General features: G+C 44.8%; 1 protein-coding gene across 1 annotated transcript in view; it reads left to right on the top strand.

Moving 5' to 3' along the window:
• csmd2 (CUB and Sushi multiple domains 2) overlaps positions 1-18,713 on the top strand; it is a 238,824-nt gene that overhangs the window by 130,529 nt on the left and 89,582 nt on the right. The window contains exons 13-25 of the mRNA XM_062410449.1: positions 3,042-3,224; positions 4,493-4,683; positions 4,845-4,980; positions 7,822-8,016; positions 8,930-9,068; positions 10,535-10,722; positions 11,864-12,052; positions 12,600-12,716; positions 13,163-13,378; positions 14,647-14,835; positions 16,199-16,368; positions 16,967-17,123; positions 17,294-17,485. Of these exons, the coding sequence (XP_062266433.1) occupies positions 3,042-3,224; positions 4,493-4,683; positions 4,845-4,980; positions 7,822-8,016; positions 8,930-9,068; positions 10,535-10,722; positions 11,864-12,052; positions 12,600-12,716; positions 13,163-13,378; positions 14,647-14,835; positions 16,199-16,368; positions 16,967-17,123; positions 17,294-17,485 (2,262 nt within the window). The remainder of the gene's footprint in view (positions 1-3,041; positions 3,225-4,492; positions 4,684-4,844; positions 4,981-7,821; positions 8,017-8,929; positions 9,069-10,534; positions 10,723-11,863; positions 12,053-12,599; positions 12,717-13,162; positions 13,379-14,646; positions 14,836-16,198; positions 16,369-16,966; positions 17,124-17,293; positions 17,486-18,713) is intronic.

Genomic DNA, 18,713 nt, shown 5'->3' with positions numbered 1-18,713 from the left:
GTTCTTAACAGAGCAAGATGCCACATTCCTTAAATGATAAATTGAAATCTGTGCTTCCATTCTTTTCTTCAGCAGCAGTTTTGGGTTTAGATTCAATAGAGTGCAGCACGAAGAGAGAGTTTATGATGAGGCATGTTGGGCCATAAAGTTACAATATGTTGAAAAACTACTCAATATATCCTATTCCCGCAAACGGTGCTGATAGAATTAGGTATTAGAAAATGCAGGTATATGAAGTCCATCAAGGTATTATGTGCGATAGTGTGTTACACAGATATACTTGGCTATCAAAGTCCCTGTGTGAGCCTAAGCCTCGGGCAATTGCAGCGCAGTTGTTGACAGTAATGCGAGTTTGAGCGCCACAACAACACTCGGATTACCCTGGAATGTCAAGGCGACGGGGGGGGTGGGGTGGGGGGGGAGGGGCAAAAATCGTGCCGCTCCGTCTCTCTTCCCTTATTCATGACAATCTAGCGCAGGTTCCCTCTGTCCTGCCTCTGTGTGCGTCTCACCTGAGAGATCATCTCATCCGCGATGACGCAGATACATCCACTAACATGTGTATAACAGCAAGATTAACACAGTCCACAAAGGACTTCACTAAACGCTTCTGTGAATCTGTGGCAGCGTCAAACTAGTGATTGTATGATTGGGTGTGCGCTCTTAGCCGGTTTCTCCTCCCAGACCTGGTATATTTTGGATCTTACACATTCATGGTCCTCTCAGGCTCGGCTTAAAACTTGCCCTGAGTGTGCCCCTCTCTTTAAAGGTGACTTCCACATGTAAGATCGATGAGTTGTCTTGTGACCGAGGCCGCCTAAGGATAGACATACATCCAAACGGCAGTGAGCTCTAAATATGTGTTCTAAATGATGATCATCATTAGGGCTGGGTATGGATTTATACCCAGCATCACCCCTGGTGCGATTTAAAATCGTATTAGGCCCGGCCGTCATTTCCTGGATGGATGATCTTATTCGCTCTCTGTGTTTCCCCATCTGGAAGCCTCGATAGGATGCCTCAGCATTCCCACATGCAGACTGCCTCCTCGGAAAAGTAGATAGAAGAGTGAGTGTAAGAGAGGGACGAGCATAAATCTTGGAGTAACGAAATTGGGCGGGTGCGGCGTTAAGGGCGAAGGATGGTCATGGAGGTGCGTGTGTGTGTGTGTGTTTCTGACTGAAAGTGCGTACGTCAGCTTCCAGTGCAAGTGAGAGCACTCAGTAAAGGGAGGGATACCTTTGATGGAGAGATAGAGAGATGCAGATAAGGGAGACTTTTTTAAAGATGAGCGGGGTGGGGGGGTAAAGGTACGCCAATGGAAAAAAATAAAAAATAATATTCCGTGCTGAGACGTCCCGTCGATTTTATCGCCGTGAAGTATAGAGGCTGGTCTCTCCTGTCAGCCTGTAATGACCCCGCACACTGAGTCATTCGTAGTTAATTGCTAATATCCATTCAGTTATATGTATCCGGCCTAAGGTTCCAGACAGGAACAGTATCTCTTATGCAAAGCACGGAGGAACCGAGGTGAGGACCAGACTGATGACACTCTACAGCTGAGGAGACATTACTCAACTTCACTCAGTGTTAAGGACGTGAGCACGTAGACTCTCAGACGACTTCTTTACACAATACCCAACTTCGATTTCAAAACCCTCACATCTGATCCAGAGAAACACAAGCTCTAATGCTACAGTCACCTATAACAAGTAGATAGTGTTGATAATCTTATTGAACTGTTGCACTGATGACCTAATGTTCATCAGATGAGCCAGCAGTTTTTTTGTGGTGGTGATGAAAATCAACTGAAGGCTGAACTGTTGGAAGAAACAATTGATCTGTTCCGAACTGGATCTACAGGGCGGCTGCGACTCAGGAGACAGAGAGGGTCGCCCACTAACCAGAAGGGTTTGATCCCCTCTTGTGTTTGATCCCCTCTTGTGTATCTTGTGTCCCCGACAGCTGCACTGACGGTGTATGAACGGTGTTTGATCGAGAAAGCGCAGCTGTATGAAGGTGTGGGTTTGGGTGGGTGAATGCGACGTACTGCTGTACTGTAAATCCCTTAGAGTGGTCGATAAGACCGGAAAACCTCAGAATAATAATATCCCAAAAAATATCCATTTACTGTCTATCTCTTCTGTAATGTAACATTCCTAGAAGGTTTTCTAGAAAAGAGCTAAATAAGACCATTTTGGTGTTTTTTCTTTATTTGAAAGTCCACGCCCACGCTAATCACGTCATGTTAATCAGGGTCAAACGAATTATGTCCCCTTCGCCAACATACAGATTCTAAATGGAGATTGTTATTCATCTTGGTATTGCAGGAAACAAGAAGCAACATTTCCCCAAATCTGTGTTTCGTTTCATGCTCGGCACAGATTACCCATCGAGCACATTCTGTTCTTCCTCTTGTGTGACCTTCAATGCTTCCTGCAAGGGAAGAACTTTTATTTTGTTTCTCTACTCATGGAAGAAGATGTGTCATCCTAGGACATAGGTTCAGCGCTCTACGGACACATGTCGTGTCAAACAGCTGAACTCACATTTGCCTGAAAGCGGACTATAGCCCTTTTTGATATATTTCCATCGAATGTGCAATCCTGCATCTCCAGATCACTTCTTATCTATGCAGTTGCATCTTGTCAATATCTGCTGGAGGCAACAGGCAGTAATAACCTTCGGATGAGAAGCCCTCCCTTCCTCCTCTATTTGATATATATCTATATTTCTAGGCAAAAGAGGAGAAGATATTCCTCTCATGTGCTACAGGCCCCCACCTGAATGTTAATGGTGTTAAATATAACTTGCCATGACATTACAATTTCGTTTAATATAGGAGTTAAAGTGAGCGCGGTTAGGGAGCTGGTTTGTGCAAATTACGTTGTGACCTTTAAATTTATATCTCGACTATGACACCAGGTAATAAGGACGGCTCTTTATTTATACAACCCACACTAATGTTTCCCTTCTTGAAATTGCTTATTATCATTACGGCTTGCATGGTAACTAATCTGCCTGTTTTTCTAACCACGCAGAGATCGACCAGGGCAGCTGCGGGGATCCCGGCGTCCCGGCGTACGGCAAACGGGAGGGGGCGGGTTTCTGTCACGGCGACCGGCTGTACTTCGAGTGTCTTCCGGCCTTCGAGCTGGTCGGCAAGAAGAACATCACCTGTCAGAAGAACAACCAGTGGTCGGCGAAGAAACCCAGCTGTGTTTGTAAGTCACACACACACACAGACACACACACACACACTGGGACAACGCTGCTCACTCGGCGCATAAATTGAAGCGGATGATTGCCTGGGGGTGGGGGGGGGGGGGCTGCATAATAAAGCGGTCAGATTATCCCTACAGTTTGCAGAGCAGAGGCTGCGGATCCTGAAACAATAGGGGGGCTTATTAGCTAATTAAAGCCATGAAAGACAAACACCGAGCGTGAGAGCGAGGATGATGGCGGAAAAAAAAAAGTGAAAGAGAGCTGACCATGCAGATTATACCCTCTGTTGTATTATTGATGAGATAATAGGGGGTGGACAAAAAGCCGCAGTATCTAGATAAACATCACTGAGCTGACTGACAGTGGCTCCTGGCACCAGAGTCAGTTTGGCTACATAATAAAGGGAGAGAATGTTTATTTGATTATAGTTTAACAATATGTCGAAGTCGCGTAGACACAATGCGGCAGGGTTGTTTTTTTGTCATTGCCAGGTTGTTTGTGTGCATTAGGTATTAGAGATACGTACTCGTATCCCCTTGATTCAAGCCAACAGGAGGATTTTACACCAGTTTAACCCGACCAATCCACGACCTCAAAGCCCCTCAGGTGCTGTTCAGACATCGGTCCTGTGACATCTTGTGATCAGATCTCACTTCCCCGCTCTATATGCCAAACATAATTGCTGTCACTTGTTTTTTTGCGGAGACCAAATGCTTCTGTTTTTACAAAGTATAAGTGTACAGGTGTGTCCGATGTCAATGCTGTGTTTGTCAGTGTGTAGGCAAAAGCGAGAGAGAGATAGAGAGATAGAGATACAGAGAGATAGACAGATAGAGATACAGAGAGATAGAGAGATGCGTGTAGAGCCATGAGGGACTGAAGAAATTGGTGGCGAAAAGCAGAGGAAGGGCCCAACTGCAGTCGCACATACCAAACTTATCACTTCCCCCTTTTAACCATGGCCATTCACAGAGAAGTCCAAACTCTGCCTTCACCTAAACCTTTAACCATTTTTGGTTCCATTAAACACTTTGCTTCTGCATCGGGGTATTCAGAAGTTGTTTATTTTTTTACATTTGTAAAGTGCTCTTAGCGAGTTTAACGTCATCGTACACCTGGATGTACTATTTCTACAAGATAACACATTGTGTCCATATGACTTCCTTCCGGGTCTCTTAGATGCCTGTGGTGTATGAAGTAGATATATTCAAATCATGTTGTCTCGATGCTCATTCATCATGTCTTCAACTCTCCATCACTCCGACAGTTTCCTGTTTCTTCAACTTCACCACTCCATCCGGGGTGCTGCTGTCCCCCAACTACCCACAGGAGTACGGAAACAACATGCACTGTGTGTGGCTGATCATCTCCAACCCCGAGAGCCGGATCAATCTGGCCTTCAACGATCTCAGCATGGAGAAACAGTTTGACTTCCTCTCGATCAAGGATGGAGGAAAGGTACTGATGGGTCATAAGCTGCTGTCCTCAGTTATTTCGAACATCTCTCTGTGCATCATCATCTACTGGCCTGTCAGTCAGTCACTGTGTCCTCAGTAGGCAAAGCAACCTGTATAATCATGTGTACCATCTCAACAAGCTCCCTTCTTCCTGCCTGTCAGGCTGAGTCTCCGATCCTGGGAACCTTCTCCGGTGACGTCCTCCCTCCTCCCATAACAACCAGTGCCCACGTGGCTCGTCTGGAGTTCCTGACTGACCACACCTACACAGACCGCGGCTTCAACATCACGTTCACGAGTAAGTACTTCAGTGAAGGAGTTTCTCGAAGGTTGTGACAAACTGGACTGGATGTTTTGTTTACACTTGTTTCCCACAGAGTGCATAAACGCTTCCACCCGTCCTTACCCTCACATGCATAGTCATATAGAGAAAAGACAAAAATAAGCTCTTTATTGACTAGATAGAGACTTGACTTATTAATAGAACCCCAACAAAGATGCAGCACCCTTACCTGAAATGTCCATTGTGGCTCGCGCATTAAATTCTATTCTGGGTAAGTGCTGACTTCTGAGGAAATGCCGGATGGGGTTTATACTCTATACACAGCACATGCTGGCTGCGTGGCTGGTAAGCCCATTTCATGGATATACTGTACTGTGAGGGGTTGGCAGCAGAGTTATTGTATTCAACGCATGTGCTCTATTGTGCAACAAGGCTAATCTTTGCAATTTATTTGTTTTACACCTCCCAAAATAAGCATCTGCGAACAAACAGTCCATCCCTAACCTTATAAACCCTACAAAGCTATTCATAAATAGTTATGGTGCCGTCGGGAGGTTTGTTTCCGTATGACTTGTCTTTAAGATTAGGGTGTGAGTCAATTTCATGTACGCAATAAAATGTTATTTTTATTTAGACAGTTTGTTTTTCATAGCCCCTATATTCTCACCCTTGGTCCACCTCATTATAGTACTGGAAGACTCTCGCATTTGCCTGCTTGGGAACATATTATCAGTAGTAATAGTTATTAGTAAGGTAGTTATGGTATTTATGGTCGTTCCCATAGAAGTGTCTGGTGCACATGGACTTATAAAACCCCAGAAATCAATTCAAGTTAATATGAAACCTTGCTAAAACAAGACCATAATATCCTTTGAACCAAAGGACTGAAACTTAAATCTTGTAATGTAATTTTTGTTTTTACTTGGTGTGTCATAAAAAATAAATAAGCTGTTTAACCTTTTTTCCACAAGGTGAGTCTCACGGAGATTAAAACATTTCAAATTAATTTGACGGAATAAAGATTTGATCTCACTAATCCTGGGATGTCTACAAAATTCCCAAAATGTCCCAGTTACTAATCTTTGTAGTTACACACTGCTCCGGCGTACACACACAAGACTGTCTGATCCGCTCACATTTATGTACGTATCTCCCATAGTTGTAGTATTAAGGAGATACAGCACACTTGTGTCGATGTTTTTTGAGCAGTAAATTATACCACTGCTCTTTGATTAATACATTAATGTTGTTTTTTGCGGTTCATAACAAATACTGGTTTCAGTTCATAATGCTATCTATCTAAACAATGCTTACATAGTGTCGGTGAACAAACAAAGTTAACAACCGCCAATCAAAGGTGGGTACCCCCCCCCCCCCCACACACACACACTCCCCACCCCCACCACCAGCGACCACACGTAAGTGGTGAATTTGAAAACGGCGAAAGGTGTCTTAACCCGGCCTCACATCACTCCACTCTCAAGGCATTTGTTTAATCTTAGCCAACACTCAGAGGGGGAGTTATACCTTAATATGATGATTATTGTTATTGTGGCCGTGGAGACTTACCCATCCATATGTGTATATTCATTTAAACTAATACAATCTAATTCTAATTACATTCCTCCAGATGGCTTCTGTTTCCTGCTCTTAGTTTGTTAATCCACTAACAACATGCTTCTGCTTACCCAGAATGCTCCTGGGTCGGTGGCTCGGGCTCATTTCCCAGCATCACCTAGGCCCAGGTGTCGGTGTAAAGCCACGGCGCGGCCCACACGAGGCGGCTAATGCAATAATTAGCAAGTTAGATGAACACATAAATAACCAACGCTGCGCAGGCGACTGAATGTCAAGAGCGGCTAATCAAAGATGACGGTTGGTTCCTGGCGGCGTCTCACTGCAGGTTTTTTGTTTGTGGGGGTCGCAGGGCTGAGCAGACAACTTCCATCATTCATGTTAATTAAGGACATGCCAAACTGTATTGAGGGAAATTTTTGCCTGTTAATAAATAGGATGATCGTGATGGATGATGTGTTGCTGGCACTCTGTTTGGGTCCAGTGGCTGCAGAGGAGGGATTTATCAACACCCACACGTCGTGTCACCTCGCTGTGTGTGTGTGTGTGTGTGTGTGTGTGTGTGTGTGTGTGTGTGTGTGTGTGTGTGTGTGTGTGTGTGTGTGTGTGTGTGTGTGTGTGTGTGTGTGTGTGTGTGTGTGTGTGTGTGTGTGTGTGTGTGTGTGTGTGTGTGTGTGTGTGTACAAGAGCGAGAAATTATGTGAGAGAGATAGTGGCGCAGGTGATGTATTTGTTTACATGCCTTGTTCTGGGGTTATGCGTCTTCTATAGTGACTGCGTGGCCTCTCCTCCCTCGTACCTACTCATTAAGAAGCCCGAGAGGCAAAGTTTTGCAGACGCTTGAAAACAATTCCCCCCCCCCGTCCGTCTGCTCCACGTATCATTCAGCTGTGTCATCTGGCGCCGGGCGATTTGCATACGCTGTGGTTTCCCACACGTTGGAATCACTGCAGCAGGTTGAATCAATGTGACTCACTAAGTGAGACTCATTTCTTCTCGTTAAGCGGCGGCATTACCGAGTGCTGACAGTGGAGGGAAAAAGTTTGGTTGGGAAACTTGGGTAATTATTTTAGATTCTCCATGGAAATTAGAATCTTGGCAGTGAAAGTGTAATGTGTGACAAGGATTAATGGCAGCGGAATCACACGTGATCTGTTCGTCTAGCGTTTTTCAAAAGAGTGGCACTGTTGAAGTTGAATTTCTTTTGGAATTAGTAAAGAGACTCTCTCTGGCTTCTACCTTCACACTGACCCCATATTCTCTCTGGGTTGTTTCCGACAGCGTTTCGTCACAACGAGTGTCCAGACCCCGGTGTCCCGGTCAACGGCAAGCGTTTCGGTGAGAGCCTTCAGCTGGGCAGCTCCATCTCCTTCCTTTGCGAGGAGGGCTTCGTGAAGACCCACGGTTCTCAAACCGTCTCCTGCATTCTCAAGGATGGCAACGTGGTGTGGGACAACGCTGTCCCCCGCTGTGAAGGTAGGTGAGGGAGGGGTTACCGCTGCAACGTATTGGCTTCACCCTTTTTTAATTAAGTGGCATAAAGGTGAAGTTTCACGCTGGGGACACACATTGATGTAGGGGAAGTACAATCCTTCGATTTACCAACAGAGTTATTGTAAATATGAACTAGATGAGTGGATTTTTTTATTCCATATCTTGAAGCCAATATTAAACAGGTATATGTTGATATATGTACACTGCTGTTGCCATAGTTTCAGTCGTATGAGAGTCTGGGCAACCCTGAGTGAAAACAATATTTTTGTTGACACAGTTAAATAAAATACAACCACTCTACCAAACAAATACTAAACATGAGTGTGATGTCGATGTGTTTGCTACTTTTTATTACATGAACTCAAAAAGCTAGAGAAAAGAAGACCATCTAGAAAGCAATGAAATCTAGACCAACTTGTAAGGCGAAGATGAAATGTAGAAATCAAAAATAAGGTGTGGAAATCGAATAGACCTTCAGATAAAACTACACGTCTGCGGAAAGACAAAGTAAAACCCTCACGTGAAGGTGTAGCTGACACAGGAGCGGTATCTGCTCAGGGATATTCTGTCGTTCCCCGCCTGATGGGTGCGACAGCGACACCTCTTTTCTTCCTGAGAAGGGGTTAAAAGACAGATTTGAAAGACAAAAGCATGGGGGGTGGGGGAGAACTTCCTGCAGTCGTTCCGACACGTTATGTATGCGCAGGGCGTTCGCGCAATAACAGGCCCGGTCTCCGACGGAATGTTAACCTCGAAGTGCTGTCACCAATTTACATTAAATAGACCCCGGCAGTTAAAGAAATGGGATGAGCCCCAGCTGATGCATGGGATCATATATGGACTTTGTCATACATCAGCTGTTTTTTTTGTTTTTTTTTGGTTCTCTCTTCTTCAGCCCCGTGCGGAGGAGAACTGAAGGCTCCCAGTGGGATCATCCTCTCACCCGGCTGGCCAGAACTCTACAAGGAGGCCCTTAACTGCGAATGGATCATCGAGGCTCCTCCGGGATACCCCATTAAGATCATCTTCGACAAGTGAGTCACCCAGATAGCATCGCTTCTTCTTTTTATTTTCACGCTTGGAAACAAGTTTGAATTTCTCTCACCTTCCCCTTCCCTCAACACGTGTGCGCGTACTTATCTCGACTCGCTTTAATCTCTTCCCATCTGTCTTCCCTCGCTGCGGGAAAAGCACTTGATCTAATGCACATTAACATACATCTCCTATTTGGAAAACACTATGTTTTATTTAGTAAGTGCCCATTAGTTTTTCATTTGATACCCGCTACATCTACACAAAAATAAATCCAACAAGGACCTGCGAGTATGTAAATGGCGACGGTCTGTCAAGGGGAAACGAGGAGATGGGAGAGGCACTCTGTCCCGATTGAGAGAGGGAGGGAGGGACAGAGGGAGGAAGGGAGGGAGGGAGGGAGGGAGAGAGAGGGAGAGAGAGGGAGAGAGAGAGAGAGAGAGAGAGAGAGAGAGAGAGAGAGAGAGAGAGAGAGAGAGAGAGAGAGAGAGAGAGAGAGAGAGAGAGAGAGAGAGAGAGAGAGAGAGAGAGAGAGAGAGAGAGGGCGGCACACAGTCGTTGGATCAAACGCTGCATCAGTGTTTGGTTCCAGCTCATCCTTGGGAGCCCGTCTCATCCATGTCCCCGCCGCGATCGCACGCCATGCAAAATGAATACAACATAATTGTTTGTTGCTCTTTAATTTTTATGTAACATCAATAAAATATCACAAACCGCTTCATTTAGATGACATGCTTCTGAAACTGAGCAATGTGTTCATGGCTTTGAAGATGAAGTGGCTCTTGTGACAAAGGCAGAGACGCACGAGCGGACGCACGAGCGGAGGCACATGCACACGCCAAGGTGGGCGCTCTCGCACAGACGCATTCACCAAAGCGTGCCAAATGTCTTCAGGATTTCCCACAGCTCAGACTTGTGCAAATTGGAAATGATTTAATTTTAACCGTCTGGTTTGACAATGTTGACAAGCTAACACGTTTGTTTAAAAGCTTAAGTTTCCGTCAAGCAATATAGTTTTGATGTAGATAAATAAACAAAGGCTAAGTAATTCTTCAGAGCTGACTTTGATATTTAACATCTTTTCTCTTGATTCATGAGGTTTCAGGCTAATTTCACACCAGGTTCATATATATAATCATCAAATATTTGGGGATCTATCCAGTTGTTTTCAAAATTGGTGGATTTGTAAATATTTGTATGTATTTTGTCATATGTCATCAATTCCTGAATTACACTTAGTTTTGGCCATTTACTCAAAAAGTTGATTAACCCACTTTGAGGTCCTGGGGCATGAATCGTTTTTGCTACTTTCCTCAAACCCACATTTTCCAACCGTGTAAATATTGATGCTTTCCAAAAATATAGAACGTGCATAAAAACTCTTATCATTTCAGTTGATTTTTCCCATTTGGTGGATTTCCAGAAGCAGCAAACGCGCTCAATAAAAATCCCTGTTATCTGTCCTCAGGTTCCGCACGGAGGTGAACTACGATGTGCTGGAGGTGCGTGACGGCCGATTCCCCTCGTCGCCTATGATCGGCAGTTACCAAGGCACCCAGGTGCCCCAGTTCCTCATCAGCACCTCCAACTTCGTGTTTCTCCTCTTCTCCACTGACAAGAGCCACTCGGATATCGGCTTCCGTATTCGCTATGAGAGTAAGTGAAGTCAAACCTTCAGACCCAGAGGAGATACGCCATGAAAGGAGAGCTCATTCACCCGCCCTCCACAGACACACAAGTTAAATCAGAGACTGAGAAGCAGTGATGCTTGTTCAACGTACTAGTCAATCTTCTGAGTCATGGCTGTAAATTTGCAGGCTCTCAATTTCAACATGAAGCCATTTTTATTAGAACATATTTAATTAGAATGGAAATGGGTGGAGATTCTTCTCTCAGATATGACGCACATCGCCAAGTTCCAAATGAGATGTACACACTGCCTTATGCCCACAGGCACACATACACACACACCTACACACCAATCCTCACTCATCAAGTTCAGCCCTTGAGACAAATCCTCCCCTGATTTCCACCAGTGTGGCGCCCACTGGTTACAGTTTGCTCTTAAAATCTCTGCAGAGCTCCAGTAATTCACTGTGAGTCCTACTTGGTTAGAAGCTCTGCATGGTGGAGTGGGAAGGAGCTCTGAAACATTATCATTGGTTAATTCCTGTTGGTAAACAGGGTTTGTGTTAATGATTTATTGGCGCTGCTATGGGATTGCAAACTGACCAAGTACACACGCATTTTACTGAAGTAAACGTACAAATAAATAGACAAAAAGGTACTCAAGTAAAAGTACCACATTAACTTATCTGATTAGAATTAAAAGTATCCAAGAACTCTCTTTTAAATAGACTTTAAGTATTCAAAATAAAAGAACATTTAGAGTGTAACCTATTCCCTAATGCATCTTTATTACTGAGTCATTATGTTTGTTGCTGCCGCAGAAGGTGGGGTCTAATGTCACCTGTGTGATCTTATTGGATCAGTGGAAGAATTCCCCTCTGGTCATTCATTACTTTTGAAAATATTTAAAAAAAATTAAAACATGGAACAAAATGCATAGAGTAGAAAGAAGAGATATTTCCTGATATATGTAGTGGATTAAAAGTGAAAAGCTCCTGAAGACTGAAGTAAAGGTATCCCACCACTGCTTTTAACATCCATTCACCTTCACCATTCAAAACAGAATAAAAACTTGATTACAATGAAGGCACATGGTGTTTTTCTTATATATTTTTATTGATCATGTATTGATTCCCTTCCTGCTTTCTAACCCCCCCCTCCTCTCCAGCCCTACAGCTGCAGTCGGATCACTGCGTGGATCCCGGCATACCTGTCAACGGACAGCGCCACGGCAACGACTTCTACGTGGGCGCCTTGGTGACCTTCAGCTGTGAGTTCGGGTACACGCTCAGCGACGCCGAGCCTTTAGAGTGCGAACCCAATTTCCAGTGGAGCCGCCCCCTGCCTAGCTGCGATGGTACGTTCCATAATATTGACCCAGAAATGAGTAGTCGCCTGCCAGATCCCCTTCGTGTGCACAAATGGGATTCATTGTATGTTTTTTTCAGATTCAAGATGAGAAATGGTTCGGAGCCCTTTGCTTTATGTTGCATCACGATGAAATCCTTATATACGTAGACGCCTTATTATTAAAATCTATATAGGATGATAGCGTCTCTTTCTAAAACTCGTTGTTTTGGGCTTTTAAAAGTTTCTTCCACATTTCATCATCAATGTTTTATATCTGCTGCAGTGAGCTTACCCTTTGATCATTCCCTTTTTCCTCATCTGTAAATTCCTTTGTGTTTAAAGGCGATATTGATTTCTGTCCACTCTGTCATGATATTGATGATGCCGCTCTCTCCTTTTTATGCTGTTTTTGAAGGGCATCCCTAGTAAAGTGTGTTTTACTACACTGTAAATGCACAGACAAACTTTTTCCTGGGATTTTACCTCCTTCTTCTGTTCCCGCTCTGATTCCAACCCTCTTCCCTTTCTCTTGTTTCTCTCCTTCCACTCGCCAGCCTTGTGCGGAGGTTACATCCAGGGCAACGTCGGCACCATCCTGTCGCCCGGCTTTCCAGACTTCTACCCGCACAACCTGAACTGCACGTGGATAATCGAGACCTCCCATGGCAAAGGTTAGCGGTGGAGTTCCGTGTCAACACACGCAGCAGTCAAATTCAATTTCCGTTACAATGTCATCTCCCCTCGCCAAGAAGCCTGTTTATTTTGTCGGACAAGATTGTCTCCCGGCGCTGGTGGGGCTGAGTTTCTGGCCTGTGGCAAAGGCACCGCGAGACGACTATCTGGTCACGTCACCTTTGATAGAGCGCTCGCATTGAATTTACACAGCCTCATTTGCAGACGCTCAATCGGCGTGGGTGTAATGTGTCTGGTGAGGAAGAAGGGGAATCAAGGCAATGTTTTATATGCAACCGCTTAACAGCAATGTATTTATTCGCATATACTTTCATTAACAGACATGCTCAAACAACGTTCAATTTACTTTTCCAAAGGACAAATATTAAAGAAGATCAACAGTAGCTCCACACTGATATCGGCTCTTTCCTCCTCTCTCCTCCAGGCGTCCAATTCCACTTCCACACGTTTCACCTCGAGAGCCCTCACGACCATTTGCTGGTGACGGAGAACGGCAGCTTCACCCAGCCCCTGTGGAGGCTGACGGGCTCCACGCTGCCCTCGCCCCTCAGCGCCGGCCTGTTCGGAAACTACACGGCCCAGATCCGCTTCCTCTCCGACTTCTCTGTCTCCTACGAGGGATTCAACATCACCTTCTCTGGTGAGAGGGAGTCGAGGACTCAAAAGGCCGGGGGGGTGCCATTTCACAGCGCCACAGAGCCACGCTAAGTGTTTAGAAGAGACTGAGAATGAGGCCGGGGGGTTTAGACAGATCAGAACACGAAGAGACTGAGATGCAATTTGAGAGTGCACATTATCGAGAGGAGATCAGACTCTGTGACCCCTTTAATCACAAGAGTCTGTTTCAATAGGTTATTGACACAAACAGCAAAGCAGGCTTAGGAGAGAGCAACCAATGACAAGGAGAAAAATAATCATCAATCTGTGTCTGTTGGTAATAACGTGAACTTGAGATGGAAATATGAAAGCGTTAACATCAAGACAAGTTAATCAATTTTGCATGAATTAATTTGGATAAAGCACAGATGGTCCTTTACCTAATGATGCCGTGATATAAACATCTAAGTAAAAATACATAACATAGAAAGATGGATACTTTAGTAATCCCGAAGGGAATTCAGAAAATCAACACTTTAAAATGCTTCCTATCCCCCGTAAATATTGAGCTTTTTAGGACAAGTGAAAAAAAAACCTGTAGTAAAACAGATGAAAGGTTGGATGATGTGAAGATTTCATTACTTCCGACGGCCCCCCCAAGGCACATCGTGCTGTAATAACTGTAATAAATGACATTTGATCTCCTGATTAAAAAAAATAACTGAAATTGTTTTTATATGCAATTCAACTTACTTAAACATGGTTTACCCTCCAGATCAAATGTGAAACCTTTTAAAACACGACAGAAGGAGTAATTGGTTAAATTTACATATTTACACACTATAGGAAGTGGCATGTCGTCTCTGTAATAAAAGCAGGGACAAAGAAAAATCACCAGTATTTCTAGACTAAGGACAAAGGGTGACCATATTTGTTTCTGTCAGGGAGCCCGAGGAGATCTGACAGGCTGACCCCTTATCCTTTTTTAAATTCTTTAAAAAACATGTTTTTATTAATGTGCATTTATGGATCTTGTGCTTTAAACTGAGTTGTATCTGGTCAATCAATTTTTGAATTAAATGGCATTATTGTAACCCCTATTTTATTGGATTATTTAATTTTTTTCTTACATTTCAGCCTTTCTTACATTTGGCTTTTTTTGATTCATGATTGCCTGACATTTAAACAGTTATTTTTTTAATTCTTCCTTTGTTCCGTCCTGTAAAACACCTTGTAACTGTGCTGCACAAATAAAGTTTATTATGATCAATGTGCTAACAATGTGCACTCACACTCTCTTCCTTCTGCCAGAGTATGACTTGGAGCCGTGTGAGGATCCTGGCATCCCGCCGTACAGCACCAGGAAGGGCCTGCAGTACGGCGTGGGCGACGCCCTCATCTTCTCCTGTTTCCCAGGGTACCGTCTGGAGGGCCCGGCGAGGGTGGTGTGCTTAGGGGGCAGGAGGCGGGTGTGGAGCTCCCCTCTGCCAAGGTGTGTTGGTAGGTGGTCACATGCTTTATTTTGGCTTTTTTCACTCCCCCCCCCCTGAAGTCTCCATCACAATTTCACCACACCGGCCCCTCTCACTAACACCCGCTCATTAAGACACGCAGATAAAAACATTTGGACGATGAGGCATTTCCTTTTTCAATCCTCCTCATTACCATCCCTCCGTACGCCCACTTTTTTTTTTGTCTGATCATTGGATAGCTTCCCAGAATCAGCCCTTTTGACTTTGTCCAAATTACACAAAACAGCACCTCTAATGAGGAGGACATTAAGCAGTTGAAAACATGTTAATTATCGACGCTGCTTGTTGCGGGCGCCTTTTGAAAAACATCACTGGCCAAACTGCAAAGATTTAGGTCAGTGTGTTGATGCTGCGATGGATGTGTAGCCATATATATTCATCCTAATGCTTCTAATGGTAGGTGAAGCACAGAGTATCATGATGATTGACGTGCTTATTAAGACACTTACAGTTATTGCAAACGGGAAACGGCACTGAGCTACTACCAATTACCTCATTCGGGTATTTTAGTTTCTTTTTAGTTTTTAAACTCAGGAAGTCATTTGTAGGCATCGAGCTTTCAACGCCGCATCGGAAACGTGTATTTACAGTTTAATTCAAACACATTTTCAAGTCACACCAAATTTTTTTTTTTTAAGTTGCTACGTTCGTGTGAAATACAAAACGGCAAAATAAATGATTAGCATTCACTCGACTGCCTCGTTTTCTTTCTATAGGATTGTAGCGTTCAGTTTCTTTTCCCCCTCAGATGAATCCAGACCTTTAGAAGAAGACAGTCATGACATATTTCTGTCTTTTCATACATCTACTATGTTCAGCCTCATCAGAAACTTGATACTTCTCTATACAGTCAACCCCCGCCCCCCGAGCAGACCTTACCACATCTTACCCCGCCGACCTCGTGAAGCTCACATTCTGCACACATTGGTGGTCATTTAAATTCTCTCTGATATGTTTTCTATGGAATCCCATCCTCCTCGCTTTTTGTCACTCTCTCCCTGATTCGATTCTGGAAAAAAAAGGTGATTTTCAAATAGAGCCGACACCCCTGTTAATCATATTCAGATTGCCGGTGTGATTAGGATGATGTGCCACTCAACATTCAGGTGCAGTCGGCAGCCACATCCCCTCTCTCTCCCTCCCCTCCCCCGTCTCCCTCTGCATGACGGCATGAATAAGTTCCCCCTGAGTTTCAAACATGTAGCGATTGACATGTCCTCTGCTCTCTCCCACACCACCACCACCACCACCATCTCCTCTTCTTCCCGTCCTCTCTCCTCCTCTCTCTTCTTCTGTCTCTCTCTTGCCACGCTCCCTCTCCTTTTCTCTAGCGGAATGCGGCTCATCCGTGACGGGCATGCAAGGGGTGCTGCTCTCACCCAACTACCCCGGCTACTATGGCAACAATCACGAGTGCATCTACTCCATCCAGACGCAGCCCGGCAAAGGCATCCAGCTGCGGGCGCGGGACTTCAGACTGGAGGAGGATGACATGCTCAAAGTGAGTGGGGGGGAGAGAGATATACTCTCCCTCCGGAGCTGCATGTCAATTCAGGGGCTGCGTCCTTGGGAGGCTGAACCGAGATAAGACGGTCTGGGATGATCATGCTTTCCATGACAGGCGTCACAAGCTCGTCTTACCTTGAATGCTGTTGCCTAGCAACAGAAGTGAATTTGAACATGACGGGCACGTTTTAATGCCCGTTGATTTTTACAAAACATGCGTCACGTTATCTGCTCTGTTGATTTGAAGCGTGACACTCAATCGCTGGACGTCTCGTCATTTGCCGGCACCGTTACCTCTTTGAAAAACGGTTTGTGCAATGCAGCGCTGTGAATCCTGGGATCGGTTGACCCAGGTAGGAACCAGCCATCGGAGCCTGCGTTGCTGTGGGATGGAATGTTAGGATCGGTCTTCAAATGCAGCGTGCAAAGGATACGGCCCCCGAATTGAGAAGCAGCTTGTGTGTGTACAGCCTGGTTAGCGTTTCTATGTGTGCATAAATGATCATCTTAATTCCTCCCTCTCTCTCTCTCTCTCTCTCTCTCTCTCTCTCTCTCTCTCTATCTCTCTCTCTCTCTCTCTCTCTCTCTCAAAGGTCTTTGACGGCAGCAGTAACAACGCTCGTCTGCTGGGGCTGTTCACAGGCAGCGAGATGCTCGACACGACCCTGAACTCCACCTCCAGCTCCATGTGGCTGGAGTTCATCAGCAACGCAGATAACAACAGTAAAGGCTTTGAGCTGCACTTCACTAGTGAGTAATGCACCCACTTTACTTTACATTTCATATTTACAGCCAATCTTAAATGTGCTAATACATTGTTGTCTTCTGGTTTCCTCTACAACATAAATATCCCATTAACGCATTCTTGTTCGATTGCCTCCTAAAACTCGTTTGGTTACTTGTCCCACTCTCTTCTCAAGGTTTTGAGCTGGTGAAGTGTGAGGACCCAGGCGTCCCCCAGTTTGGCTACAAGAGGGAGGACAAAGGTCATTTTGCAGGGAGCTCCGTGTCTTACAGCTGTGACCCGGGCTACACTCTGAAAGGCCCCGAGGCGCTCACCTGCCTGAGGGGGGAGAGGAGGGCATGGAACAGCCCCCTCCCGGTCTGCTTTGGTGAGTTTGATGCTCTTCTAAAGCTGCTTTCAGACTTGTACTGAATTCTGGATAGTCTCCTTCCATTCTACGGCGGGAGAACACAAATGTCCAAGTACGAGGCTGCAGACATTCTCTTAAAAGAAATCCAGATAATGTCCGAATGAGCCCATGTGAGAACACAGCAAAGATTCTCTGGAGGAGGGGGCCAACTCCAGAGAAAGTCCGGACGGAGGTGTACGTATATCCTCTGGGATTCATGTTTGAAAAATGTGACCCTGCTGTTGGCTTATTTGCTCATATTGTTCTCGATGCTGCTGATTGGCCCTTGCATTACAGTTCCTTAGTTATGTCAGTGTTGCATTGTCAAATGTCCATTACAGATGGGGGGGGGGGGGGGGGGGGGGGGCTTCTTGAGATCAGGGCGACCGTGTCGAACCTTTAGATGTAGAGGTAGGTTATTTTGAAAGGTAAACAGGCATTTAATGACCCAAATGCAAAAGGTTTATATCTGTTATAGATGTATAAACTACATATATAAACTCAACACGTGGGGAGCAATTTAATCTGGCAGCTGGCCAGCTTGTCCCCAAAGAGCTTCCATACTTTCGGTAGTTTGATGGTAACAGCTCATCAAGCTCTGTAGGGCCTTTTGTCTTAAAAAAATCCTTTATGTCAAACTAATGAGTTGCTGAAGCTGTCACAGAAATGTAGGGAAGCAGAAGTGTGAATTAGCATAAAATGGAAATTCTCAAGTAAAGTGCTGCAGAACTATTTTTGTTGTAGTCCATGTCTAAATGTATTAATGTCAGGTGCATTATGGGATGTTATGGAATGTAATGATGATGTTATTCTCCACCATCCTGTGTACCTACATCATTGATATGTAATTCTGTAAAGTGTAACTTCCTAAACTGCATGAGAATATGCTGAATCTGTAGGCGAGGCGAGACAAGGACTCTCTGACCAGACATGCAGACAACTTTTATTAGAGATCAGGAAAAATGTGACTTGAACCAAAACAACCTGCACAAAGAATCACTGTTTGTGTTTCGTGAGGGCAAACTTTTGACTGAGGATAAAAGAAAATAGTTGTACTTCAACAGTGTACGGCAAATTGTAGACGGCAGCTCGGCCTGCAAGTCCACTGTCTATACCGAAGTGCAACATTATCAGCCGTCGTCCCCTGAGGCAAATTCGTTCCCCGGGATTGTGTTATGTTAAAGTCCATCCACTTGTAGGGTTATGT

Source organism: Platichthys flesus, chromosome 17 (genome assembly GCF_949316205.1).
Source record: "Platichthys flesus chromosome 17, fPlaFle2.1, whole genome shotgun sequence".
In the NCBI taxonomy this organism is placed as follows: Eukaryota; Metazoa; Chordata; class Actinopteri; order Pleuronectiformes; family Pleuronectidae; genus Platichthys; species Platichthys flesus.
Note: the sequence above shows the minus strand (reverse complement) of the source record. Positions and strands in the feature narration are given on the sequence as shown.